Consider the following 27,727-nt stretch of genomic DNA (forward strand, 5'->3'; position numbering starts at 1 on the left):
GGGGGGGGGGGGGGGGGGGGGGGGGGGGGGGGGGGGGGGGGGGCCGCAGGGGGCGGGGCTGCGGGAGTGGGGCTGGGTGAGGAGGAGGGGAGAGAGGCGGGGCCGCAGGGGGCGGGGCCGGGGGGGGGGGGCCGGGCGAGGGGGAGGTGGAGGCGGGGCTGCAGGGGGTGGCGAGCCAGCGGCTTGGGCCCCTCGGGAGCCTGGTCGGCCCTCGGTCCCTCCCGCAGGCTGAAGCTGACCCCCAGTCCGGCGTCGCGCGTCACCGTCTCGCGGGCCACGTCGAGCAGCAGCAGCGGCGGCGTGTCCACGGCTGGGCGCCCGGGCCGCAGCAAGCGCAAGCGGCCGGAGGCGGAGGAGTCGCCGGGCCCGGGCTCGAGCGGCATCGGCTCCGGCAGCAGCAGCAGCAGCGGCAGCACCAGCTTCCACCTGGCGCAGCGGGCCTCGGCCTCGGGCGGCGTCGGCATCGAGGACATCGACCTGGAGGGCAGGTTTGTGCAGCTGAAGAACAGCTCGGACAAGGTGAGGGCCTGCACCGCAGGGCGCGGGGCAGGGGGCGGCCTTCCTGAGCTGTGCGTCAGGCGCCGTGTCCCCTGTGCCAGGACCAGTCCCTGGGGAACTGGAGAATCAAGAGGCAGGTCATGGAAGGGGAGGAGATCGCCTACAAGTTCACGCCCAAGTACGTGCTGCGCGCCGGCCAGACCGTCACGGTAGGTGGCCGTGGAAGGCCGGGCGGTGGGAGAGTGGCCGCAGGCGACCGATGTGAGTGGTGGCTGGGGTGTGGGGCGTTTTTGAGAAGCAGGCAATGGCTTGAGGGGGCGGGGGGGCAGTGGTGGAGTGACTTGGCTCTGAGAAGAGCTGAGTCTTGTCGCGGGTCACCTGTGTGCCCTTGGACCCTCCCTGGAGCCCTCTGGAGCCCCGTGGTGACCCGTCAGCATCGAAGTCACAGGCGCCGACCCCGGGGTCTGATGGGCTTCTGGTCTCCGCTCAGCCTGCGTTTGGTGACGTGAGCCCTTGGCCACCAGACCTCAGTGTCTTCTTTACTCTGGCAACTGTCCTCCATCCACGGGACCCAGGGGGCAGGGGCCGGGCACTGGCTGGTGGCACGTGGTACTGGGCCTGGAGCCAGCATTGATGGGGAGGCCCTCCTCTGTCCCCAGGTGTGGGCTGCTGGTGCGGGAGTGGCCCACAGCCCCCCCTCGACACTCGTGTGGAAGAACCAGAACAGCTGGGGCGTGGGCGAGAGCTTCCGGACCGTCCTGGTCAACGCCGACGGGGAGGTAAGTGCCCGAGGCCTGCTGGGGGCCACCTCCATCCTGGCCCCGGAGTCCCTCCTGGGGTCCCCATCTCACCCTTACCACCCCACAGGCCCAGGGAGCACAACCCTGGGTTCGGAATGTGGCTCTCGGTGTGCCAAGTCTCGGCTGGAGCACCCTGGCCTGACCACCACCGTGACGGGCTGCGCCCCGCTACCTGAGGGGTCAAGTGTGGCCTTTCTCCTGCACAGGAAGTGGCCATGAGAACCGTGAAGCAGTCCTCGGTGGTGCGGGAGACGGAGAACGGGGAGGAGGGAGAAGAGGAGGCAGCGGAGTTTGGCGAGGAGGATCTTTTCCATCAACAGGTAGAGGCCCCCAGGTGGCACATGGGGACGCACACTCGGACACGCACACCCACGCGTGGATGTGCATGTGTACACCCACCGGCAGGTCCCGGGGCGGTGCTGCTCCTGCTGCAGCGTCTGGGTAAAGCTGGCGGTGGCTGGTTCTTGGCACCGCCCAGGCCTTGCCCCCACTGGAGGGCCGCCCCCCCAACCCCCGCCAGAGGCGGCCTGTGGGGGGAGTACCCTTGCCTCCTGGCTCTTGCCCCTTGTGTGGACCTCAGGGTTCTGGCCCGGGGGTCCCTAGGAGTGGGGTGTTGAACCCCAAGCACCTCCGGGTGGCACCGGTGTAGCCTCAAGGGTCCTCAGTGAACGGGCTCTGAGGCCACTGCTCCTTCCCGCCAGAGATACCGGGGCTTCAGTAATGGTGTTCAGGCGAAGGGTCCCTGAGGCTCTGGGGCTGAGCTGCAGCCCCTCTGCGTGGTAAGACTCGTGTCTGACCTTTAAGTCCTGACGGCCTGTGTAGCTGGGAACAGAAGCAAGGGAGACATCGAAGGTTCTGGATCAGGGACAGCTGAGGCTCAAGCTGCCGGCCCCGTCGACTTGCTGGGTGGGGAGGGGGCACAGGCTCTCCCCGGCAGGAGTTGGGGGACCTGCCTGGCCAGGTGGGCATGTGCAGGCCTCTGAGGTTGCCGGCCTTTCTTTCCAGGGGGACCCAAGGACCACCTCAAGAGGCTGCCGCGTGATGTGAACGGAACACGCCTCATGGATGACCTGTCTTTACCCAGAGCCACCGAAAACTATTTTTATATCATTGGCTGTCTTTAGTCCTTGATACATTTCTAGAGAATTTTTAAGCATACTGCCAGAACATGGGGGCGGGTCTCTGTGATCTTTCCTATCGGTGGGCTTCCTCGGGCCCTTCCTTCATCACCACTGGCCAGACTTCTTTTTGGTGCCCCATTTCACCATTTGGTTGAATTCGAGGCTGAAGAACCTAATGGCTGACGGGGGTTGGGCATGGAGGCTGGAAGGCCGGGCCAGGCTCAGGGGCGGCTGCCGGGGCTGGGGCTCTTGTCTCCGGGAGCCGCCCTGTGAGCCTCGAGCGGATGGAGAGCAGGACTGCCTAGGAGTTCAGTCGTTTTATGAAGCTCCTTAAAAACCAAATCCAGAATCCAGGTTCTGACGTGGGGCGGGGGGGTAGGCGCATTCCCTGTGGAATTCTGGTGGCCCGGCCGCAGGTGCTGAGGGGCTGGGGTGCAGGTTTTGGCTGCCCGGCCTGGGCTCCGGGGCTCTGGTATGCTTGTGGTGGTGGTGGTGTGCGGCCGCAGGCCAGGTTTCTACGCACATATCGAGGCACTCCGCAGTGGGCCTCCTTTTCCCTTCCTGGCTGTCTGGCCCTCGAGTTTCTGGAGCTTTCTGTAGTCCAGTTCCTAAGCTTGCAGGACCAACGGGGCAGGAGAGAGAGATGGAAACCCAGGGAACAGGGACAGCTCCGTTTGGAGACTTGTCACCAGGTAAATGGCCAGGGGACAAGTGGAAAGGGAAATGGGGTCACCTGGGAAGCAAGTGCCCCTGGTTTCAGAGCCACTGTCCACAGGGAGCAGCCACTTCCTGCCCTCTGTGAGGAGAGCAACTTGAGGGTGAGCCACTGGACCGCCCACACCGCGTTTTCCCACTCTGTGCCTTGTGCATGGGGCTGCGTCCCAACGCCCGCCGTCCCCTGTATGTTCTTGTGCGTGCCCCGCTAGCTTAGCTTCTGTGGCGACCTCCTCGCTGAAATGCTGTTTCTCAGACATGCCGGTGCTGGCTGATTCCACAGGATGGCTCCACGGCCGCCAGGCCACCTCCACGTTCGCTTCCCATTTGTACCCCCTCCCACATAGATACACAGAAGTTATTTTTTTAATGGATATTTATTTTTTTACATTGGTCAGTACTCAGATTGCCGGATTCCACTTGAGGCCTCATGCCAGCGTCACTGGGACAGCCCCCCAAGGGGCTGGAGTTGAGGGAGGCTATCTCGGTGACCTCTGAGGCCCCAGACGGCAAATTCCTTCAGAAAGTGCAGCTCGAGTCTTCAAGACGTCATACTGAGCCATGGAGGCACGCTGCCCCCAGAAGGCAGCCCGTTTACAAAGCAGCCAGCCCTTCCCAGCTTGCCCTAGGCCGGGAGCAGCGCGCCTGCCTCCCACCTCGGGCGATCCCCCCACCCCCGTCTCACTTCCCTTGGAAACTGCTTGTGGCCAGAGGGTCGGACGCTTCTGCTGCATCGAGAATTTGCCCGCAGCCCCTTGCTTTAGGTCTAGTTCTTTCCACGGCCACCCGAGTCCCCGGGCCGAGCGCTCGGTTCTTCTCGTGGACGGAAACGTCTCACCACTCCTCCCAGCGTTCCTGGTGGGCCTGGGGCGCTCGCCCCACACATGACCGTTCCCATGAGGGCCCCCGGCTGTGCATTCCCCCACCCCGCGCCCACACCTCGGGGACCACGCGCACAGTGCGGGCCTGGAGTGCAGAGGCTTGCGGCATTGGGGGGGTGGGGCTGGGGTCCTCCCGAGTGTGCCCTGGCCTCGGCCACATCCTGCGAGGTGTCTTGGGGGGTCTCATGGGCAGGGAGTGGGCCCCCTCGTGTCCGGCAGGTGGTTTCTGTGGTCTTCAAGCCGGTTCCCCCCTTCCGCCTGCCCCGTGGCGGCCCTGGCCCGGGGGAGGGGTGCCCGCAGGTGGGGGACGGGCATTGGCAGGAAGTGCTGGGAGATCCAGAGTGGAATCCAATGTTACAACGTCAGCGTCGGCCTGGGAAACAGTTCGTAGTTGTCATTCTTAGCTTTAAGCCGCTTTAAAGGACGCGAGACGGTTCCCTCTACCCGGCCAGCGGCAGCTCGGCGACCCCCGGGTGCGGTCTGACCCCGCGGCCCTAGGGCGCGCCCCCGCCGGAACACCAGCACGACCTGCCGGGGGGCCGCCCCGAGCGAGCGCCGGGCGGGGGAGCCGGGGCGGCGTCCACGAACTTGCATGCCAAACGTGTGGTCTTTTTCTTTCTCCAGTGATTTGTAATATGCATTTTATGACTGGAAACTTTTTGTACAACACTACAATAAACATTTTGGTTTTAAGTGCTGCCCCCGAGTCCGCTCTGACACAGCTTCCCCGGCCCGGCAAGAGGGGGGCGTCGGAGACCCCCGCTGGTTTGCCGGGGCCTCCCGTGCCTTGCCTGCGCCTTCGGTCACGTGACGCGCCTGCCGCGGGCGGGGGGGCCCTCGTGCGCATGCGCGGCCCGCACGGCGAGCCGGGAACGTCCTCTCAGCAGCCCCCGTACCTCCCACCCGCCGGCACCATGTCGGAGACTCCCGCGGCCGGCGCGGAAGCCGGTTGTAGACCGCGCTTGCGCGAAGGGGGGGGGGGGGGGGGCGCACGGCCTTGTGGTAGTTGTAGTCCGACCCGGCTCCGCTCCCAGCACTCTCGGACTTCATTTCCCGTGGTGCCCTGGGCGGCCGACTTCCGGCGTGGGTACGGGTGGCGCACGCGGTCTCGGTTCGGTTGGCTTTGCGGAGCCATGGAGGGTGGCTTCGGCTCGGATTTCGGGAGCTCCGGAGGCGGCAAGCTGGATCCGGGGCTCATCATGGAGCAGGTGAAGGTGCAGATCGCCGTGGCTAACGCGCAGGAGCTGCTGCAGGTCTGGGGTCGGGCCGGGGCGGGCGCTGAGGGCGGTGGGGTCCGCTGGGGGCGGGTGTCGCGGCTGAGCTCGCGTGTCCCCACAGAGGATGACGGACAAGTGCTTCCGGAAGTGCATCGGGAAGCCGGGGGGCTCCCTGGACAACTCGGAACAGGTGAGACCGGCGGGGCCGCGGGGAGGCACCTGCGCGTGCGCGGCCCGGCGGGCGTTGCGGTGGGGCCCCTGCGCGTGCGTGGCCGGCTGCCCCGGGGTGGGGGCGCCGGCCGGGGCCGGAGCTGAGCCGCGCGCCCTCCCCGCCTGCAGAAGTGCATCGCCATGTGCATGGACCGCTACATGGACGCTTGGAACACCGTGTCCCGCGCCTACAACTCGCGGCTGCAGCGGGAACGAGCCAACATGTGACCCCGTCGCGCCCGGCCCCCACTCTCCAGTCCAGTTCCATAAACGCCCTTTGCGAAGCGGGGGTCCGCTCGTGCGTCCTGCCTGCCCGTGCTGCTGAGGAGACCGGCGACCCTTGGGACGCTGCTCCCCTCCCGCCTGCCCGCGAGCGCAGCGTGGATCCGGGGGGGGCCCTGGGACTTGGCCAAGTGCCGGCAGCCCGGCGGCACGGCCCCTGGCGTGCACAGGCTCACCTCGAGCCTCGGGCGGAGACTCCGCAGCTGGACCTGACCCGACCGCAGCTCGGGCCCCACCTGAGCTGTGGGCGCCTGACGTGGGCGGGCAAATAAATGAGGGAGGGGCGGAAAAGAACCCGTCGCTCTTCCCTTCAGGGGGTCTCTGTGGGAGGTGGTAGCGCGAGTCCTGAGTGCCCCGCCCGGACTGAGCCTCTTCCCCCCGACCCGCTTCCCCTCTGCGCGCCTGGGCGTCCGCGATGACCGGGAACAGGTTCCTTGCACGAAGGGGACTTGGGAAGAGGAGGCTGGCCAGCCCCCTCCCCAGCTGCTGCGCCGAAGCCTTGGAGGGTGGTCCTCGCCCCCAGGAGGCCTCGCTTCCTCTCCCCCGCACCCTCCCACCCCCAGGCCGGGCTGAGGGGCGGGCAAGTGGTCCTGCTGTGACACGGAGGTGCTGAGCCGGCTGGCTAGGGACGAGGGGCTGTTTATTGCAACAAAATACGCAGTAAGATTGCACCCGGTTACCCGCAGCCCCTCACCTCCCGCCCGCGCCCCAGACTCCCCTCCTCGGGCAGAGGGGCCAGCCGCTTCCTGCTGCGTTCACCTCTCTTGTCCCAGGCGTGGGCAGCCACGGGCCGGTCACTCCTGGATGTTCTGCCCGATCCAGCCTCTCACGGCAGCCACCCGAGTATAGACACCCGGGAAGTGGGGCCGTCCGCAGCCGTAACCCCAGCTGGTGACACCAGTTAGCACCCACCGGCCAGAGGGCTCCCTGCAGGCCAGGGGTCCCCCAGCGTCACCCTGAGGGGAGGAAAGGAAAGGCCTCAGAGCAGGCCAGTACCCCCCCTCCCCCCCACAGATGCCCTTGAGCCTGGGCCGCTTTCCCCTGAGCCTCCTAGTTCCTGGGAGATGGGATGTGTCAGGACCACCCGCTGCTTTGGCCGGCAGACATTCACGAACACTGGGCATTGGTCTCGGGCCAGAAGGGGACCTCGCGCTGCCTCGCTGCCCAGCCTCCATCCCTCCTCTGCAGGGCCCAGGGGCAGCATGCCCAATAAACCGTGGTGGAGTGAGAATTCGAGGCCGGGATCGGTGCCCTACTTGGCGGGCTGGAGAAGTGGGCGTCGGAGCGTGGCACCTGCCCGGTAGGCCTCGCAACGATGAGAACTTGGCCCCGCGACCCCCGCCCCCGCGGGTGCGACTCTGGCCGGCGGAGCGCCCGGTCCCGCCGCAGAGTGCGCTCACCGAGCAGCTGTCCACGCCGCCCTGCGGGAAGCCGGCGCACAGCATGCGGCTGCTGATCTGCACTGGGTAGAAGCGGCGGCACGTCTGCTCGCTGAGGAGGCGCACGGCCGCCTTCTGCAGCTGCCGCGCCATCGAGCCTACGGGCGAGACGGAGGCGGATGGGCCGGGGGCGCGCTCAACGCCGCCGGGGGCGCGGGCGGGGGCCGGCGGGGGGGGCGGCCGCGCCTACCTCCCTCGCGCACCGAGCCCCAGCCGGTGATGACGCAGCGCGCGCCGTCGGGGGGCCGCGGCGTGGGCTCGGGCAGGCAGATGGGCCGCACCAGGCGGCTGCGGCGCACGGGGCCCGCCAGCTCGAGCAGCGCCACGTCGTAGTCGAGCGTGTAGAGGTTGTAGAAGGGGTGCTTGTAGATGCGCGCCACGCGCTGCAGCTGCCCCCCGGCGACGCTCAGGAACGGCGTGCCCAGGAGGGCCGCCCACTGCTTGGGGTCCCCGTAGCTGCGGGCCGCGCGGGGACAGGTGTCGGCCCGAGCGCCCCCGCCCCCGCCCGCCCGGTTGCTCCTCCGGAGCCGTCCCTTCCTCCTAGGACGGCGGGGAGGGGGCGGGGTGCCGCCCGCTCCCACGCACTGCCGCGACCCCACGCGCTGTGTCTGGTGGCCCTACCTGCCCGCCCCCTCTGGCCCTGACCCCTAGCCTGGTCCACCCTACGGAGCGCCCTGCCAGGAAGGGGACTGCCACGTTGGGCCTGGTGCCAAGACCCAGTGGGCTGAGCCAGGGAAGGAAGGGCCCCAAAGCTCCCCGGAGACCCCGCCGCGGGCCGGGCCCGGTGTTGGGAGCGGCTGTGGCCAGGGTTTGGTGGCGGTCAGCTCGCAGTGGTGGGTGAGCAGGGGAGGCGACGGCCTGGGGCAGGGGGTGCCGGTGGCTGGGGAGGGGTCCTTCCTGGCCAAGGCACGGAGGGGCGACCCCGAGTTTTCGCCCGCGAAGTCGGCCCAGTGAACCCCACGGGCCGGCGCGTTGGGGCGGCCGGACTCACACATCGAAGCAGTGCGCCGCCGACAGCAGCCACCTCTCGGCCACCAGGACGGCCCCGCAGCGGTGCTCCCGGCGCCGCAGCCAGAGGCTCACCTGCCACGGCCACTCCCCGCGGCCCGCGGCGCTGCCGCCCACGATCCTGGTCATCGCTGCCACGGGTGCCAGGCCGCAGCCTGCGGGGGAGTGGGGGGCTGCTCAGCGGCTCAGCGGACAGACCCCGCCTCGCAGCCCCGCCTGCGCACCTAGGGTAGGAGGAGCGGCAGTGGGTTGGGGGACCTGGCTCGGTAAAGTCCTGGAAGAGACACTGGACCTGGCGCTTGGTTCTGCAAATGAGCCCTCTCTGGGCGCTTCTAGATAACATTTGGAACCCCTTCCTGGCTGAAGGTCAGGCCAGCACCTCCTCTCACCTCCCTGTCCAGCCACAGGCATCTCTCAGGGTGCTAGGAGCCGAGTTCCCTGCTGCCCTAGGGCCTTTGCACACCCTAGGCTGCTGCCCAGTAGGCCCCTGCCCTGTCCCTGCAGCTCCAGCGCTGCCTGGTCTTCCTGGACGCCCTCCCCGGTTCTCCTTCCCAGGATGCTTCCTCCAGCTGTGACATTCCCCCCCCCCCGCCCTCCCAACAAGATGTGCTCTCAGAACACAACTGCAGGAAGGACAAACCGTGGTTTCAACAGGTGCCGCAGGAACCCGTCCCCACCTATGGGGGCGCACGGGGACTCGCCTGGTCATTCCCACAGGGAACCTTCCTCCTCCAGAACAGCCCCCCTTCCCCAGCCTGCTTTCCCACCCCTGGGCGCCTTCCCTGCCCTCCAGCCTCCTGTCCCAGCCTCAGCTGGAAGGGAAGAAGGGGGAGACGAGAGGCCACCCTCCCCGTTCCCTCTCAGTCCCGAGGACCCGGACCAGGAGGCCTAGGGAATCGGATGGAAACTGCTCCTCTCTGGAAATGTCCCACACGGAACAGCGCGGCAAAGCGTGCCATGTCAGGGGGCTTCCTCACCTCTTCTGCGCCCCAAGCTAAGAACCTGCAGGCTGTAGCTGTCAGACTAGGAAGTCACCAGGGTGGGAGGCCAGACGCAGAGAAGCCAGCTGCAGACTTAAGGAGACACGCTCCCCCTCTCCGCGCATCGCTGCTGGAAACTCACTACAGCCAGACCCGCAGCAGCTACTGCGAAGGGGAGCTGCCCCTTTGGCCGGGGACGGCGGTCTCCCGGGGATTAGTTTTCCAGGGCTCTGGACCGGACGCTCTGCGCCTGTCTCCACTTTGTGGTTCCCCAGGAAACAGGACCCGGGTCCCCCTCAGAGTCAAGACCTGTGCCCAGACCCTCGGCCCGTGGTCGGCTTTGCTCTTAGCCAATCGAGACACTTCCTTCCAAGGTCCCCTACACCCCACCATGCGCCCAGAACCCACAGCGACCCGCCTCTTCCTCTGTTTGGTTCTGATGGCGCGCAGGCAGCCTCGAGGCAAGAGCCCATAAGCCTGACTTTGTGGGGACAGGTCTGTGCCCGGGCAACTCAGGATCGTGGGGCCAGGACTGCGTACACACGTGTGCAAGGGAAGAGGAAAAGAATAGCCCCGGGGACACATCCTAAAGGTTGGGATAGGCCAGAGGATTACAAGCACTTTCCCCCGACTTCTGTGTCACAGGGTTAGACCACACACATACCCTGAACACAAGGACAACAGGGACCAGGGGAGGGACACTGATGGAGGAGGAAAGCGGGGAAAGGTCCCTGGGTCAGAGTCTCTGGAGGGGAGTCGGTGAGGATGCTGGGGATGGGGACTCGGAACATCGGAATTCTGGGAAACTCATCAGTAAGAAGGAAAGTGGGTGCAGCTACACAGACCAGCAGCCCCTTGTGCTGAGCGCCTGCCTCCTTTGGGGGAAGCGCCCAGAAGCTTGCTTGGTCCCTGCTGACCTGCCTCCCCACCTGAAGGAAGCCAGACCAGACACTGTTCCTCAGCATCTGGATGTGAGAGCACAGAGCTCATGTCTGCTTGCGGGGGGGGGGGGGGGTGCTGTGTGCACAGGGAGGCAGAGCCAAGGGGCTTCTGCTGGTGCCTTCCCCCTGCCCCCCCAGCCCCTGGCCCCCAGCCCACCCCGCCTCGCCTTTCTCTAGAGAGCCCTGTGTCTGTGGCAAAAATACTTCCTTCCCTCTGAGTTCTGCTCGGGTGACCATCCCACCCCTCAAAACCAAGGCCGGTGGGAGGGGTGGGCTGGTCGCTAAGACCGGGTCCACCCACACAGCCCACGTCCCGCAGAAGCCAGGCCTGGTTCTCTCCTCAGTTCCCCTGCAGCCAGCGCCCGCTGACCGGTCCCGGCCTGACCTATACGAAACCAGCTGTATTTGATGGGGCTTTATTTCGGACCTGCAAATACATGTTTCATACACTTTTGATTAATACTTAATAAAACGTAACCAAGCGCTTTAGAAGCGCTCAGAGACCTCCCAGGTGCCGTGCCCGTCAGCGTCCTGCAGCCTGTTCCAGGGCGTCCCCCGGGGCCCCGCGCGGGAGCCTGTGGGGTGGGCTTGGTCTCCTCACTCCTGCTTGCCATCTTACTGAGCGTCTGGTTCCCCGTCTGGTTGCCCACTGCACCCCAGGCTTAGCACGGGCCCGCACACAGGAGGGTGAACACTGGTTGCATGGACAGAGCAGTGGGGACCCTCCCGTCAGGGCTGCCTGACCAGAGCCTGTGTCCCCGGCTTTCAGGACCTATCATGGGCTGACTCGTGTCCTCTCCAGGAGCTCAGGATGGGACACTTGGACACAGGTCTTTGAAGAGGTGATGAAGTTAGAACATGAGGACACACATACACAGAGGGACGAGCCCGAGGACACGGGGAGAGGACAGCGTGTGTGCAGACTTCCGACCCCCAGCACCGGGAGAGAATAAATGTCTGCTGTTGTCACGGCGGACGCAGGACCCCCGCCACCCACACGTCCCTCCATCCCTCCTGCTACCTGGTGGCTGGAAGCCCACAGTGGTGCCAGGGGAGCTTGGAGGTGGCGTCTGTCCCCCTGCAGCTGTGCTCACGGTGGTGGCGGTCCTGCTGGCAGGTTGGCTGGTCGCCCTGCTGGTGGCCGGGAGGGTGGCTCTGCTGGCCAGGACCCCCGGGACCGTGGGGCCAGCCGCCGTCCTGGAGGAAGGCCTGGTGGCAGGCGGGGGTCCCGGGGTGGGCGGGGGAGGGCTGGGCAGGGGGCCTGAGGACATGGTGTCCAGGATCCAGCCCTTCAGCCTGGTGACGCGAGTGTACACGCCGGGCCTCCTGGCCTGAGCACAGCCGACCCCCCAGCTCACGATCCCCGCCAGGTAAAACACCCCGGGGGCCTCCTCGCAGGCCAGGGGTCCGCCAGAGTCGCCCTGCAAGTGAAGGGAGGGGGACGTGAGTCAGACCACCGCCATGCTGCCCCTGGCGCGGACACAGTGACGGACGTCGGTTCTCTCTCAGTACAACGGGGAAACCCACGGAAGAGCTCGCTGTGCCCTCTCCACACGGGGCCGCGTCAGCGCAGCGGGGGCCTCAGGAGACCTGGCTTCAGGCCCACGCCCGGCTCTGTGACCTTGTGTGACCCTGATTGAGTCACTTCTCTCTGAGCTTCAGTTGTTCTTGCTTTTGTTTTGAAGATGTAAAAAAAAAATGCAGAAAACTCTAAATAAAACAATAACCATCACAGATACTCTCACGGCTCATTAGCCGCCAACCCTTTTCTTAGGTTTCAAAGGAATCACACCAGCGACCCAGGGCTTTTCTTTAAGAATCTGGAATCTTACAACAAAGCTGAGGCTACATAGCAGATTGTTTTTCCCAAAGATGGCAGGAGTCTCTCTCTCTCGGCCCACCTGCTCTTGGAACACCGAGACCTTGGCCCTCCTCCCATGGGGCGCTGGGGGGGTCAGACTGCGGGGACAATGATGCCAGGTGACTTCCAAAGCAAGCTCATGCAAGTGCCATTTGCTTCCAGCTTGCTCCGCGTTTTGAGGGGGCCGAAATGAGCCCAGGCGGAGCCACCGTGAGGAGGCCACGTGGAGGGTGCGGCTGAGACCCCAGCCCACAGCCAGTGCCAGCCATGAGAGGAGAAACGTCTTCAGATGCTTCTGGCACACCAGCCTCTGAACCGTCCCAGCTGAGGCCACCGTGCGTGGAACACACACACACCGGCCCCACTGGGCCCACGGCAGCTTCCAACCCACGGGACCCGGGACGGTAGTGAAACGGCAGTCTCAGGCCACCAAGCTTTGGGGCGTTCTGTTACGCGGCCACAGGGACTGACACAGCCCTGCCGCTGGTCCCCGTGCCCACCGCCCCAGGGGTGGACAATTTAGGAGTTTGGGGTGTGTCCCGCTATGCTTTTATGTGAATCTGTAATTTTAGAAAGTATGCAGTGTTATCTGTAAAATTTATAGAAATAGGTTACATGTAACCTTTTGCAACTTGCTGTGGTCAACAGTTTCAAGATACCACATTAACTATTACAAATTTATCAGTTATCTACAGAATAACAGATAAAATCTATATTATGTAACTTATTTGATATAAAAGTAAACAGAGAAGATCCTCTGCAGGGCACCGTTCTTGCCGCCGCCGTCCTAGGAGATGGGTATGACTATGAGCCCGTTTTACAGACGGGCCTCAGAGGCCCAGGGACGTGGAGTCGCCTGCCTGGGGTCACAGAGCGGGAGGGCAGCCATTTACCCCGTTTCTTTCCGCTGCTGCCCGTGGATGCGCATTTATGCTGTCATGGGTATTCTGGTATTAGCAGTGCCTCTGGGGGTTACGACTGAAGTCGGCCGCCACAGGGGCCCCGGCGCTTCCTGGGGCCGACTCACTGTGGGCACCGCGGGCATCGTGTGTCTTCCTCGCGGCTCCCGTCAGGCGCTCCCTCCCCACGGTCTTGCCTCCCCCTTCACCACCCGATCGCGCCCTCCGTCTGGAAGCTGAGGTCCCCGACTCCGCTGCGGGGGCTCTTGTCTTGTCCCTAGGCATCCATGCGTGTTTTTGTTCTACTGTCTGGAAGACTTCATCGTCAGCTCCTGAGCGCTCCCTCTCCCCGCCCCTGGAAAATCCCCTCCGGCGTCCCACTCCTCTGGTGGACGCAGCACTCCGGGCTTCTCTGAGGTTGGTAACTGCAGACGTGGAGGAAGTTTCCTTTGGTTCCGTATGTTGCTTCTGTTTCCTGGTCTCCTTTTTTGTTGGCTGTCTGGGTTCTGTTCCTACTGCTGGTTTTATCGATTTGCAGGACAGAATGCATTTTCCCAAGGCCACGGCACGCCCACCTGCCGGCTCACGGGACTCTGGTGGTCCTCCCCGTGGATGCGAGCAGGCTGGCAGCCTCGCAGGCGTCGCTGGATGTGACTTCCAAGGCGAGGTCACAGGACCCAGCTTCCACCCGTTCTCTTGGGACGCTCACACTTGGAAGCCAGTGCCAGGTCGTGAGGAAGCCCCGGGGTCCACAGCCTCCAGCGAAGCCCCGCCGTGTGAGTGCGCCGCCTGGAAGGTGGATCCTCCAGGCCCCACTTGTGTCCCCTGAGCTACTGCTGGGACAGCAGATAACCCCTGGGCCCTTACAAGTGCAGACTCACGAGCCCGATACACCACTGTTGTTTCAGGTCACTAAGCTTTGGGCTGATTGTTTACGCAAAAATAGGAGTTACTGACACTTTCTATTTTATTTTGGGTTCTTTTATTTTGTTCCTGGGAGTATACACATCCCCCCGATTCTTCTTTATCAGAATTATCCTGCCTTGTCATATGCCATTACTTTGCTCTTTTGCATGAATTTTAAAACCAGCTTGCCAAGTCCTATGGCAAACGCCACTGGAATTTTGCCTGGAATTGCACTGACTTACAGAAAAAATGGGGAGAAACGGATCTTCATAACATCGAGTCTTCCCACCAAACAATACAGTGTATTTTTCCGTTTATTCAGACCTTTTTATTTTCTTCAGAGTTTAGTGATTTTCTCCATGAAAACCTTGATCATCTTTTAGAGTTTACTTCTGGACACCAGTCAGTGGGATCCCTTTCTCGAGGATGTTGACTTTGGCTGGAAAAAGAAACGTTCTTGACCTTGTATGACGCTCTCGTGTGAAGCCATGCTGTCGCACTCTCAGGAGTCTTCTTCGTCTCTCCCTTGGTTCCGTGTGTTTCTTTTTTTTTTTTTAAGATGGGTATTTTTTGTTTTTTTTAAGATTTTATTTATTTGCAAGAGGGAGGATGAGAGACAGAGAGCATGAGAGGGCCGAGGGTCAGAGGGAGAAGCAGACCCCCTGCCGAGCAGGGAGCCCGATGCGGGACTTGATCCTGGGACTCCAGGACCATGACCTGAGCCGAAGGCAGTCGCTTAACCAACTGAGCCACCCAGGCGCCCGGTTCCGTGTGTTTCTAGTTTGTTTATTTTCTTCTTCTCTGGTAGCCAGTTATGTTATTGCAGATTACATTTTTATCTACTTTACAAATCCCATACCTCCTTTCTTTTTTCTTGACTTTCTGTATTAATCTAGACACACCTGGCAACAGCAGGAAGCCTTGTGTTTGACGGAAAGCTTCTGTTTCACTACCAAGCATGATGTCTGCTGCAGGTTTCTGTTGTCCAGCTCTCATAGGGCTACAATTTTTTAAAATGTAATTACAAATGGTTGTTAAAAATTATTAAATGCCAAGACACCGGTTGAACCTCCAACTCTTGGTTTCAGCTCAGGTCAGGATCTCAGCACAGAGTCTGCTTGAGATTCTCCCTCTGCATCCCAGCTCTCTCTCAAATAAATAAACCTTAAAAAAAATTATCAAATGCCTTTTTCTGTGGTTTTGGAGATGATGCCTTCTCCCCTTCGATCCACTGATGTGATGACTGGTGGTACTGGGTTCTCCTGTTTCGGACCAGCCTTCTTAGGAAACCAACCCACTGTGGTTGATTTTTTTTTTACTTTTAACACATTCCTAGAGTTAATCCGCCAACATTTATTGAGGGTTTTGCATTGATGTTTCTAAGACTGGTCTATAGCTCTCTCTGCCCGTGGATTTCTCCGGCTCTCACAGCTCTGGAGCCAGGTGTCCCCTAAGATGGGCTCACGGCTCAGGTGCTTGCCGGCCGCCCTGCGGGACGAGGGCCGTCACACGCGCCACAGCCTGTGATCAGCTCTTCCTCCAGTGAACACAGGTGTGCGTCTTCCTAAATCGGTGTGACTATGCTTTGTGTGCGTCCACCACACACTTCTGAGCTGCCCCCTCATCTTCTGCTTGGAAAGAACATTTCTCTAAACCAACGTTTAAAGACGCCTGGGTTCTCTCCAGGCTTCCCGGTTCGCTGTGTCGTATTGACGATTCCTCCCCTTCTGTCTCTGCGCACCCGCTGAGCGCTTCGGAAACCTAGATCCGAACAAGGAGGGAGCGGACCGGCCGTGTGGGAGGGTGTGGGCACCTGGTCTGACGCTCACCTGGCAGGAGTCGACCTTGCCCTCCAGGAAGCCGGCGCACAGCATCCGGTCCGTGAGGGAGAAGTTGTAGAGGGCGCTGCAGGCCTTCTGGTCTATGATGCCCACGGACGCTCTCTGTAGAATGTCGGGCTTGGTGGCTGCGAGGAGACCCCCCACGACATGGGTTCAGCTGCGCAGGAACCCTGAGACGGAGGTGCCACCCCCACCCACAGATGAAGAACCTGAGTCCCACAGGGTTGCAGGGATTTGCATCAAGTCACATAGTGAGAAGGTGACCCCAGGTGCCTACTCAGCCTGAGACTCTCACCACCGTCCGCCCGCAGACTCCCTAGAGCCGTGGGGTGGCCTGCAGGAGGCCACTCTGAGGCTCAAAGGCTAGCATGAACTCTGGGGGCTCAGACGGGCACAAGTGTCTCCAAACTTTCTCTACAAAGAGCCGCAGAGCACATGCCCTTGCAGCATGAAAGCCCCGGGGACGGGCTGTAAACTGAATGGGCGGGGCTGTGGGCCAATGAAACTCGAAAACGCAGCCACACTGGGCCCGTGGGCGGCAGTCTGCGAGCCCGGAGGAGCGGAGAGGTGAGTGGTTTGCAGGTGGTGGACCAGAGGCCCCGGCCGGGAGCTCACCGTTGCCCTCCTGCGTGTTACCCCATCCAGAGATCATGCACTTGCGGCCCACGGGGAACTTCTGGATGGCCAGGGGCAGGCACACGGGCTGGATGAACATGTTGAAACCCAGGGGCCTGGCCAGCTCCAGGATGGCCACGTCGAAGTCCAGGACACCAGGGTCATACTGGGGGTGCAGCACCAGCCTCCTGAGCTCCATCTTCACCGGGTTTCCACCAACGCCCGCGAGGGACACGGAGCCCAGGTGGGCCCGCACCAGCTCCACCTTCGTGCTGCCAACAAGGGGCCATTCAGACGCCCGCCGGCACCCCTGCGGCCCGCAGGAAGCCGGGCGGAGCTCCCCCCGCTCTGGGGAGGGGTGCCAGGAGGACAGAGGGGCCACAGGGCTGCTCCCCAATAGCGGTCCAGGCTGGGGGGCCGGCGCAAGGCAGGGAGCCCTTTGGGCTTCCTTCCCTTCGTAACAAGAGTGAGCAGCCCTAGTGCTTTAGGGGCATCAAACACGGATGCTGCCGCTCCTGGAGCCCAGGGGAAGGAGCCCTCGTCCCCTCCTCTAGTTAGGCCCTCTCTGTCCCCAAAGGCCAGTTCCGCAGACTCCTCCTCCCAAGGGCTGCGGCCGAGGCCGGGGCCCCCAGAACCCCTACTTCTCCTGCCTGCTCCCTCCCTGGTTTGCGGCTGGACATTCAGACCCCCTTCCTCAAGCCCAGGGGCCACCCCTGTGCACAGTGGCGAGATTGCTGGGGGCACCTGGTGATGGGGGGCGGGCCTTACTGGTTGAAGCAGTGGGCAGCCGACAGCAGCCAGCGGTCGCCCACCAGGGTCGCACCGCAGAAGTGCCGGGAACCTTCCTTCAGGCTGACCTGCCAGGGCACCTCCCCAGAGGCGGCTCCCAGCCCGCCCACGATCCGCGTGGGCTTCTCCATGGCGGGCCTGGCCCCACACTCTGTGAGGGGCGAGAGAGGAGGGTCCTGGCATTGCAGCCTGCCCGCAGCGGGAGCACCGTGATCCCCGTTATTCGGATGAAGAAACTGAGGCCGGACTTGGTGCGGCGGGGGCAGGGGAGTTCAAAAGGAGATGGAGTCCTAGAGCGCCCTGGCTCCACAGACCCGCGGCCCGTGCGGTCCGGCGGAGGGGCTCGCTGCGAGGAGGGGGCGCACGCAGGAGGACCTGTGGAAACCAGGGCACTACGGGACTTGGGGACAGGGAGGGGGTAGCTGACATTTAAATGAAGCAGGGTTCCAACAGGCTCAGCATCGCGGGTCTAGGGGACCATGAAAGAGGACTGGCATCCGATCTGGGTCCTTGGAGACCACAGAAGACAGACAGACAGACATAGACCGCTGTGTCCAGAAACCCCATCTCTGCGGCTCGGCCCCGGGCTGTAATTAAGGCAGCTCCCCGGGGCCGAAGACACGGAGGTGCCCCGGGCAAGAGTGTGTGTGTGACTGCCATTGAACGTTCCTGGAAGATTTCACAGAAGAGCTTGCAGTGGGGAAGAAAGCAGGAGGGGTCACCGCGATGCCCCGCGGAGCGTCCGCAGGGGAGGGGGCGACCGGCAAACCTTACCACTGGCTTCGCCCAGGTCTGCTCTCTTTATGGAACAACTCGCGGGGGGCAACTCTGTAAGCCGTCCGGCTGCAAACTAGTTGAGGATACAACAGAAATCTGCCGTCTACCCTGACACCGCCACAGTTAACAAGGACCGGGCCAGCTCATGCGAGCAAACAGCCCATAAAGAGATGCACAGGACGGACAGACGCACCCCGTCCCTGCACGGGAAGATCCACGTTGTGGAGACGGGAAGACACAGATTCTCCCTAAGCCGAGCTGTAACTCTAATTGTGTAAAACCGGGAACACGGAGGAGAAAGAACCAATCACAAAAGGACCGACGTGACTCGGCTCCTGGGAGGGAGCGGACAGCCGGTCACAGACATGGAGGCAGCCGAGGGCTGGGGGGAGGCGGGGTGAACTGGTGTGTAGTGGGCACAGAGCCTCAGGTTTGCAAGATGGAAAGTTCTGGAGACTCGTTGCACAAGGTGAACATAACGCTACTGACCTGGACACGCAAGAAAGTTTAGGATGGCCCATTTTATGTGTTTGACACGGCAATTAAAAATAAAATTAAAATTAAAAAACCAGATAAGCTGATCTTGCTCTTCTCATGGCAAAGGAAGCATGCGAGTGTGTGCAGGAAAATTTGAAAAACAGAAAAGGAAGAAACGCAGGTTCTCGGATAGAAGTCGTCTGTGTGTGTACATTTATGCGTGGGGTGTGTCTGGAAGGACACCTGAGTGGGACAGCTCAAAGTCACCAGCCCCCGGCTGACCCGTGAGGACATTCCATGTAGAGCCCATGCGCGGCCCGACCCAGCCGCACAGTCTGACGGATGCCGGTCCGCCTTCGCCTGTGCTCACGGCAGACATTACTAGCCCATCGCCCATCTGTTCCCCAGAACCCATCAATCCAACCCTGCAGGGAGTGGACATCTACGCCCGCCTGTGCCCCTGGCAAATACCTTGTGGCTTAGAGGCTGTCCCTGAGTCAGGAGGCGCCGTGCTGGGGCCCCGCGTGGGTCTGGCGGGGGTGTGGACCACCAGGCTCTCGGGACTGGTGGGCCCGGCGGTGCTGTGGCTGGCAGAGGCGGGAGCCATGGTGGGGGCCAGAGGCTTGCTCACCATGGTGATGGCCTCCAGGATCCAGTCCCGCAGCCTGGTCACGCGGGCATAGACCCCGGGACGCCGGGCTTCCGCACAGCCAATACCCCAGCTCACGATGCCGGCCAGGAAGAACCTGCCGGAGGGCTCCTCGCAGACCAGGGGGCCTCCTGAGTCACCCTAGGAGACAAAGGCCCGCCTTCAGAGTGTCGGGGCTCCGGCCGCAGCCAGCCCCAATCCCAGAGCTGCAGAGTCAGAGAAGGAGCCCCACCGGGGACTTCTGAGACCTGTCCGCCCACGAGCTCACGGAGCAGAGGCGGGCCAACAGTCCACATCTCAGAACCCGCTTTCTCTTCTGTAAAAAGTCAATGGGAGGGGCGCCTGGGTGGCTCAGTTGGTTAAGCGACTGCCTTCGGCTCAGGTCATGATCCCAGGGTCCTGGGATCGAGTCCCGCATCGGGCTCCCTGCTCCGCGGGAAGCCTGCTTCTCTCCCTCTGCCTCTGCCTCTCTCTCTGACTTTCATGAATAAATAAATAAATAAAATTTAAAAAAAAAAAGTCAAAGGGATGTCTAAGATCGCTTCCAGTTCCACTGTGGGCAGTTGAAGACCCACCCCAGATAAACACCCCCTCCTCCCCTTAGCCCACGAGATCTGTGGGGATGTCCGTGCTCGCCGAGGCGGACAGAACGGCCCCAGCATTTCCCAGAGTGCCTGCTCTGCCTTGCACTCCTGTCTTGCAGTCCTTCCCCTTCTCTGCACACCCGGCTCACCGGGACGCTCACATTCTCAGACACACGCTCCCCTCCATCTTTCCCAACGCCTTCTCCAGGCTCCCGTCTGGATACGGCTCCCTGAGCACCTGCAGCGCTCTCTCCCTACCTTCTCCCCATCCAGCTTTAGAGGTGAGACCAAGGGGATGAACTAGAAGGAAGGAAATCCGCAGCCGCGCTGAGCATCGAGCAGGGGACGTCTCGGTGGTGGGCCGGAAGCCGTGAGGACCCCGTCCCCCTGGGCCTGGGGCAGGTGGGGCAGGTGTGGGCCGCGGGGCTCACCTGGCAGGAGTCCACCTTCCCATCCAGGTAGCCGGCACACACCATCCTGTCGGTGAGTGAGTGGCCATAAAGACTTGCACACAGGCCCTGGTCCAGCAGCTCCACGGTGGCTTTCTGCAGCGTCTCTGGCTTCACCACTGCCCAGGACAGGGAGAGACTGGCAGGATGAGCCCGGAGGCTGCGGGTCGTGTCCGCTGTGACCCCGCATCCCCCGCCGGGAGGGGCTTGCTCAGCACCCAGCTCAGAACCTGGCAGAGGCCACGCTCTACAAGGGCCCACCCGTAACCTTCTGGCCCGGACAGCAGAGGCACCTGAGTTAACACCCTCATCTCCCCCTGAAAACCCCTCTGCCTGAGTCTCCCTCACTAGCCCTCTGCTGGTCTGCTCGTTCTCCTCTGCAGAAAGCACTCCTTAGCCCGACACCGGCTGATTTACGGTTCATCTCTGCTGAACGTGAAATCTGATTATGTGGCCCCTCTCCTCAAACCTTCTGGGGTGATCTCACCCCAACCTCCCGCTCAAATGAAAAAGTCCAAGTCTGACCGCTGACCCCAGGGCCTTTGCACATGCCGTTCCAGCTGCCTGGAATTTTGTCTCTACAGAATCTGCCAGCCTTCCTCCCTCATCTCCTTTCTTTTTTTTTTTTTAATTTTTTTTTTAAAGATTTTATTTATTTGCGAGAGAGAGAATGAGAGACAGCATGAGAGGGAGGAGGGTCAGAGGGAGAAGCAGACTCCCCGCCGAGCAGGGAGCCCGATGTGGGACTCGATCCCAGGACTCCAGGATCATGACCTGAGCCGAAGGCAGTCGCTTAACCAACTGAGCCACCCAGGCGTCCCCTCATCTCCTTTCTTAAGAAGCCCCTCCTGACCACCTATTTAAAGCTGCAGCCCCCACCCCATGCCTACCTTACTTTCCTCCACTGTGTCCATCCCCATCTGCCATCTTTACAACCTACTTCCCTCTAGAGCTGTGCTGTCCAGAACGGTAGCCACTGGCCACACGTGGCTACTTAAATGCAGATCTAAATGCGTTCAAATGAAATAAAACGCACAACTCAGTTTCTCAGCCGCACGGGCCATGCTGCAGGGGGCTGGTGTCTCCTGCAGCAGGGGACACAGACCTAGTAAAGCATGGCCGTCCCAAGCAAAGTGCTCTTGGATGGTGCTGGTCTGGGCTGAGCCCCACGCAGGGAGACTGTTCTGCTTCCTGCCCAGTCCCCTGGACCAGCGCTCGGTGAGCTGGGGAGGCTCGAATGTGTCTGGATCGTCTTCCCTCCTAATTAGGTCCCTGTGGCCAATACCTTTCCTTTTCAGAAGATGTAAAAATCACCCAGCATTCTTTTTTTTGTGTCAGGTAAAAAGAGACCGGGGAAAACCCCTGAACACAGGCAGTGGGCCCTGCGAGGGAGGTCAGCCATGTTGGATCCCCAGACCCTTCATGCAGGGTAGAGCTGCCCCTGAACCTGGGGGCCCTAGGGCATCCCCCACTCCCTGCACTGTCCATGAAAACCCACACAGCCGCTGAGCCGAGCTGGGGCTAGTGGCTGTGTTGGACAGTTTGCTCTAGAACGTTCTAGATGGCATCATCCAATAGAACTTTCCGCGACGCTGGGAATTCTCGCTGCAGGACGCCCTCCTGTTCCCTGAGGCTCTGCCTCCTCCAGCAGGCCGGACCCGAGGCGTCTCTGTCCTGGGGCCTTCCCTACAGCTGTCCCCCAGCCCATTTCGGTTTCCCCACGACATCCCGTCACATGAAAGGCGGCTCTCATCCAAGGCAGTTCCGTTTTGTGAAGTCACCGCGAACCCCGAATTAGCGAGTAGGAAGCATGGCCTCTGGAGGATCACGGGACAGGAGGACACGAGCCTCTGGTCCCAACATTTTCGAGAACCGACCGATACGTAACCTCATGTTACACGTGCTTCTGTCTAAACGCGCCATAGTTAACGCACACCGTTGAGTCCTTCACCTGAACGCGAGCCAGGGGCGCTGTCGCTCACCCCTGACGGCAGGTATCTGACGCGCGCTCCTCACCAGACACGCCCCAGCCTCCCCGGCCGGCACCCCATCTGTACTCTCGGGGCCCTTTTAGAAATCACCCTCAGAATGCACCAAAAGGCAAAAAAGGACACTGGTTTCTGGTCGGAGCTGGAACAGTAGGTGCCAATGACCACGAGATCACCCCGAGGGCCCGTCTGGGGCTGTGAACACCCCCCACCGGGCAGGTGCGCTCGGAGCACAGGATCAGGACAGCAGGGTGGGCTGTGTTTGGACCCCCCGCACCGCGGCTCAGCCGCCGAGCGCAGCACTTACGGAAGTCCTCCCTGAGGTAGCCCCAGCCGGAGATCAGGCACCTCCTCCGGGGCGGGAAGACGTGCGTGGCTGCGGGGAGGCACACGGGCTGGACGTGCCTGCCGAAAGGCAGGGGCCTGTCCAGCCGCAGCACCGCCACGTCGAAGTCGGCCGTGTCCGCGTTGTAGAGAGGGTGCGGGAGGATGCGGGCCACGCGCGCCCGCACCGTGCTGGCCTCGGCCCCGCTGAGGTACGTCGTGCCCGCGTAGGCCACCCACTCCCTCGGGTCTTGGAACCTGCAGGACAGACGGACCGCAGCTCAGAGGCCCACCCACGGGACAGGCGGCAGCGGGAGGCGAGGGAGGCCCTCTCCCGGGGGGGCGAGCATTAAGGGGGCACCCTGAAACCCAATCATCACAACCGGTATTTCCATGCAACGTTGTCAAAAGTGAACATAAACCAAAAGAAATCCATCCTGCCCCGAGGATCAACACTCTCGGCAAAGACAGATCTGGGTACGAAATGTTAAGGGGGCGCCAGAAACCACAGGCCAGGCAGCAAAACACCTGAACGAATGCAAAAGGCCCACGGTGAACAAAGCAGGGACTTCTGACGTAAGCATGGGGTCGGGCTGTGCTGGCTCCGCTCACCTCCCTCGCCTTCCCCGAGCCCGGGCCCGTCAGCTCTGGTCTCGATTTCAGAGCTGGATATTCCGTTCATTGTTGATTTTTTTCTTTGCACTCATTTTGATTTTTTTGCAACGACATGAAGATATTACTCGTCACGATGTCTGTTTCTGGCGACCCCCTACATTTCGCCCCCCCCCCCCCGCGAGGGCCTTGCTCTCCTCACCCTAAGCCCAGCCCTGCGAGGCACCTCATGGGCCCCACAGTCAGTCAAGGAACAGCACACTTGCCGGCAGAAACACGGGACGAGGCTGGGTTCTGTTTCACAAGGCCCTCCCCTCTTCGCCCACCCTCTCTCGGTATCTTTATGAACTCAGCTCAAGGCCAAAACTCTTACTGCCTTAAAAATGGTTCAAATGGTAAATTTTACGTTATCGGTATTATATCAGAATAAAAAAGAAAAAAACAAAGGTAGCTGTAACAGGCCCTCGGGACAACTGGGGCAAGCCGGACGCGGACGGGACGCTGGCGGACAGCGTGTGGCCGGAACTTCCCTCGGCGGTGCGGGCGTGGGACGGCATTACGGGCGTGCGGGGGACCGTCCCTTATTTGTGCAGACATGAGCAGCAGGGCCAGAGGGGTATCAAACGGTTTGGCAAAGAAAGGTGCGCACACGGATGCACGTAAAGGCCCAGATACGGGGCAGGCGGCAGGAACCAGCGCTAACACGGCAAAATGCGATCCCTCGCCGAGATCAGGGAACAGGTACACAGGTTTGGCTCTACTGTTTCTACCTCTTCTGTCTGCTTAAATACTGCCGTGATAACACATGGGAGGAATAAAACTTCAAGTGGAAAACCCCCAACTCCTGCTGTCCTGAGCTGTCCCTGTTTCTGACGTCTGTCCCCCGGACCGTCACCCCGAGGCAGACAGCAGGTTGCACTCGGGCTCACCGGCATCCCACGGGGTGGTCGGTGGGCAGTGGTCTCTCTGAGGAGCCCAGGATGCTGCTGCCCTGCCGCTCCCCAGGATTCCTCAGACTGCAGCAACCAAACAGCAGTGCCTGGTGCAGGGGCTTCTAGAACCTTCTCCCACCTTTGACCAGCTCCATTCTGGGATCAGCCACTCTGGTTCGTTAAAGACCCTGACCATCCTCAACAACGACAAGCAACAACCCGGTTCAAAAATGGGCGAAGGACGGGAACAGACATTTCTCGGAAGAAGACCTACAAATGGACGCTCCACGTCACTGGCCATCAGGGAACGCAAACCATGACCGCAGTGCAACCCTGCTAAGACAGCTCAACAGTAACAAGTGTTGGTGAGGATGTGGGGAACCTGGAGCCTCCCACACAGCTGGCAGTGGTGGGAAACCGTGCAGCCCCCGTGGGAAACTGGAGGGTCCTCAAAGGGTTAAACACGGAATTACCCAACGACCCGGCAATCCCACTGCTGAGTCTATACCCAGAAGAACTGAAAGAAGAGTCCTGAAGAGATGTTTGCACACCCCTGTTCGCAGCAGCAGGATTCACGGTAGCCAAGAGGTGGGAACAGCCCATATCTAGCAACGGATGAGTAGATACACAGAATGTGATATATCCATGTAATGGAACGTCATTATTCAGCCTGAAGAAGAAAGGAAGGGGCCCTGACACCTGTCACGACGTGGAGGGACCCCGAGGACACCGGGCTCAGTGAGAGGAGCCAGACCCAGAGGGACACATCCCGCAGACCCCACTCCCAGGAGGTCCCCAGAGGAGTCCCGTCCACAGAGACAGAGAGGAGAGGGTGGGAGCCGGGGCTGGGGCAGGGGGTGGGGAGTCCGTGCTTCGTGGAGACACAGTCTCCGTATGGGGAGATGGAACGTTCTGGAGATGGAGGGTGGGGGTGGGGAGTCCGTGCTTCACGGGGACAGAGTCTCATTTTAGGGAGATGGAAAGTTCTGGAGACGGAGGGTGGGGGTGGTCGCAGGACGGTGTGAGTGTGCTTCATGCCGCTGAATTCTAATGGTTAAAGTGGTAAATTCATGTTATGTAAATTTTACCATGATTTTAAAAATAAAAATAATAAGAACACATTCAGATTCAACAACAAAAAGAAAGAAGGAAAGGAAAAGAAGAGAGCTCCACAGGGCTCTGTGGACCCAGGAGAGGTGGCGCTCCCAGAGTGGGAAGGAAGGTGGGACCAAGGGGTGTGGGGCTCACTCGTTGAAGCAGTGGGCTGCAGACACCAGCCACCGGGCCCCGACGATGGCAGCCCCACAGAAGTGTTCATTGTTTTCTCGAAGGCTGACTTGCCACGGGAACTCCCCGGGGGACGCTTCCATGCCGCCCACAATCCGGCCGGCCGTCTTCCAGCCAGGCTGTAGACCGCAGTCTGCAAGACAGAGGTCATCAACCAGGAGCCCCAGAAGGCAGGGCCGTGACTGTGCTCCCAGCATGTCCATGCGGAATCTCTCATCCCCCGGCCCTCTTGTTGAAACACATGCTCTAGATCCCTTGCACTTGGCTTTGCTGACTCCTTTGGGGTCTCCCTGTCCCCTCCTGCCCCATCTCCAGCTGCCCGACAAAGGTCAAACACCCAAAGACTGCATGCACCAGGGAGTGGCCGAGAACGCCTTCAACCAGGAACCCTTTCTCCGCCTCGAGCACAGGTGGCCTTCATGCAACTTTGACTTCGCAGTATTACATCTGTCATATGGTTCCTGGCCAAAGGCTAGGTCCGGGTAGGAACTTCACACTTCTGACTTGATTTGGGGTTGTGCTAACTCATAAACCAAAGGGCCAACACCTTGCTTTCTTGTGTTTCTACCTGTCTGGTGGGCATTTTCCTCCTTTTCCTCCCCGCCACAGGCCCCTCCTGATGTCTCTACCGCAGCTCATGTTGCCATGCAGTAAACAGTGAACTCAGCAGCCCCAGACTGTCCAAACATTGCACATTTCAAAGAAGGTCGGCCCTTGACCACCTCCTGGGAGGAGCTCTCTAAGCCCCTGGAATGTTGCATGATAAGAGCAGCTCTGTCTACCTGGGGCATTAGGTCGCCGAGAAAGTTTATGCTACAGTGTGATGATGGCCTTGGGCCATGTGGGATCCGCTTGACCTCTGGAGGGGCTGCAAACTAAGTGTTATGGGCTGAGTTGCAACCCCTGAAAAGATGTTGAAATTTTAACCCCCAGTACCTGTGAATGTGATTTATTTGGAAATAGGGTCTTCACAGATGATCCAAGTAAGATGAAGTCATGAGTGAGGGCCCTAAATCCAATTACTGGTGTCCTCCTGAAAAGGGGAAACTTGGACACAGACTTGCACACGAGGAGAAGGCCATGTGAACATGACAGCAGAGATCTGGATGACACTTCTACAAGCCAAGGAATGCCAGGCATCCAACAAACCCCAGAAGCTGGGAGAGAAACAGGAAACAGATTCTCCACCAGCTCAGGAGGAACCAGACCCTCGGACACCTTGACCTCGGGCCTCCAGCCCCGCGCATTGTGACAGGGGACATTTCCACTGTTTTGGCCACTCCGTTTACGGCACTTCGTTCTGGCAGCTCTGGGACTCTGTGCGGTGTTACGTGGCCATGTGACCAACCCCCAGCACAGACCCTGGACACAAGGCTGCCCTAAGTTGGAAACACTTTGTGTGTGTTGTCACATCCTGCTGCTGGGACAGTTAGTTCAGGGCCAGGAGAGGGCAGCGGGAAACTTGCTCACTCCCGGTCTTGCCCACACTCTGCCCTGTGCGCCTTTTCCTTTGATGACTTTTTCACTGGAAGAAGCTGTAACCGTGCAGAGAACACCTGAGTTCTGAGAGTCCTTCCAGTGAATCACTGACCTTGAGGGGGGCCTTGCTCAATCGGCCTCCACAGACCGTCCTTCACATCAGGTGCCACACGCTACAAATGTCTCCTTCACCATGTATTTTGCAAGTTTCAAAATTTTCATACATACATCTTTTTGTGAAATGCTATGTCTCAATTTAGTCCACTTTTATGTCCTTCAGTGAAGTTTTATAATTCTGTGTAACATTATAGGCTTGACATGTTTATTTTTTGCTGCTATTGATCACAATTGGGATTTTTTGCCTTTTACCCTGTGATCTGTTTTTCCTTGTATAAAGCACAGCAACAGCTTTTCTTTGTGTTGATGTTCATCTTACTCTCGTCTCAGTGTTGAACGGTCTTATTTTCTAACAGCTGGTTAGTCAATTTATTAATTCATTTATATAGACAATCACATCCACTGCACATTAGGATTGTTTTCCCCCTTCCTTTCCACGCTTAAACTGCTGCACTTACCCTATTGTGTGGGCTAGCATTGCTAGAAAATGTTGGCTACTCTTACAGCACTTTAATTGTAAGATGCCCTTGCCCAAATCCCACTGCATATAGGACAGAGCTCCAGGTCCTGGCATCTGAGGCTTCCCACAGTCTGGTGAGGACCTGTCTGTTCAGCCATATCATGGGTGCCCGGCCACCCCCCGCCCCCTGCTTTTCTCAGCCCAGCTACAGTGAATACCAGGCCCATATGTAACGTGCACAGTGGGCCAGAGAGCAGAGCCAGCAGCTGACCCTGGAAAGGGACGTGGCCCAGAGACCGGCCAGATAGGAGACTGACCACAGTGGGCCTCATCAGATCCATCGGAGCAATCCACTCGGTCGTCACACTCCGGGTTCACTTTGGTCACACACTGGCTGTTCTGGCAGGAAAAGGTGTTCCCTGGACAGTGACCTGAGGGCGAAAAAGAACCAAGTTCCTGATCCCTGCTCCATCTCTCCTGGCTGCAGCAAGATGCCACCGTCTACTCAGAGCCTCTAGAGCATGGAAAACATTTCTTTACTTTTTTAGCCCTGAACGTTTCTGAAATAATTTTCTCAGAATTAGTATGGA

At 60.6% G+C, this 27,727-nt stretch overlaps 3 protein-coding genes across 5 annotated transcripts in view; 2 read left to right on the forward strand and 1 right to left on the reverse strand.

The window, feature by feature from the left end:
* LMNB2 (lamin B2) overlaps nucleotides 1-4,706 on the forward strand; it is a 22,897-nt gene extending 18,191 nt beyond the window's left edge. The window contains exons 8-12 of the mRNA XM_044918635.1: nucleotides 228-519; nucleotides 600-707; nucleotides 1,158-1,277; nucleotides 1,505-1,618; nucleotides 2,304-4,706. Coding sequence (XP_044774570.1) covers nucleotides 228-519; nucleotides 600-707; nucleotides 1,158-1,277; nucleotides 1,505-1,618; nucleotides 2,304-2,345 — 676 coding nt within the window. The 3' untranslated portion in view covers nucleotides 2,346-4,706. The remainder of the gene's footprint in view (nucleotides 1-227; nucleotides 520-599; nucleotides 708-1,157; nucleotides 1,278-1,504; nucleotides 1,619-2,303) is intronic.
* Nucleotides 4,707-5,059: 353 nt separating this feature from the next.
* TIMM13 (translocase of inner mitochondrial membrane 13) lies at nucleotides 5,060-6,210 on the forward strand. Of its 2 annotated transcripts, none has more exons than XM_021705199.2 (3): nucleotides 5,060-5,222; nucleotides 5,353-5,421; nucleotides 5,571-6,210. In XM_021705199.2, the coding sequence occupies exons 1-3, from the start codon at nucleotides 5,148-5,150 to the stop codon at nucleotides 5,667-5,669; spliced, it is 243 nt and encodes an 80-aa protein (XP_021560874.1). In that variant the 5' UTR covers nucleotides 5,060-5,147; the 3' UTR covers nucleotides 5,670-6,210. The 2 variants fall into 2 exon arrangements, with proteins under 2 accessions (XP_021560874.1, XP_021560873.1); XM_021705198.2 differs by having other exon boundaries at nucleotides 5,067-5,267; nucleotides 5,571-6,207.
* Nucleotides 6,211-6,517: 307 nt separating this feature from the next.
* The window catches only part of TMPRSS9 (transmembrane serine protease 9), a 30,851-nt gene continuing 9,641 nt past the window's right edge, over nucleotides 6,518-27,727 (reverse strand). For both annotated transcript variants that reach the window (XM_021705197.2, XM_044918639.1), the window contains 13 exons: nucleotides 27,455-27,568; nucleotides 25,043-25,214; nucleotides 22,234-22,508; nucleotides 19,921-20,057; nucleotides 18,728-19,046; nucleotides 16,982-17,153; nucleotides 16,214-16,485; nucleotides 15,587-15,723; nucleotides 11,113-11,512; nucleotides 8,154-8,325; nucleotides 7,353-7,618; nucleotides 7,124-7,260; nucleotides 6,518-6,679 (listed from right to left, as the gene is read on the reverse strand). In XM_021705197.2, coding sequence (XP_021560872.1) covers nucleotides 6,518-6,679; nucleotides 7,124-7,260; nucleotides 7,353-7,618; nucleotides 8,154-8,325; nucleotides 11,113-11,512; nucleotides 15,587-15,723; nucleotides 16,214-16,485; nucleotides 16,982-17,153; nucleotides 18,728-19,046; nucleotides 19,921-20,057; nucleotides 22,234-22,508; nucleotides 25,043-25,214; nucleotides 27,455-27,568 — 2,735 coding nt within the window. The remainder of the gene's footprint in view (nucleotides 6,680-7,123; nucleotides 7,261-7,352; nucleotides 7,619-8,153; nucleotides 8,326-11,112; nucleotides 11,513-15,586; nucleotides 15,724-16,213; nucleotides 16,486-16,981; nucleotides 17,154-18,727; nucleotides 19,047-19,920; nucleotides 20,058-22,233; nucleotides 22,509-25,042; nucleotides 25,215-27,454; nucleotides 27,569-27,727) is intronic.

The sequence above is a fragment of the Neomonachus schauinslandi genome, chromosome 1, assembly GCF_002201575.2.
Source record: "Neomonachus schauinslandi chromosome 1, ASM220157v2, whole genome shotgun sequence".
Lineage (NCBI taxonomy): Eukaryota > Metazoa > Chordata > Mammalia > Carnivora > Phocidae > Neomonachus > Neomonachus schauinslandi.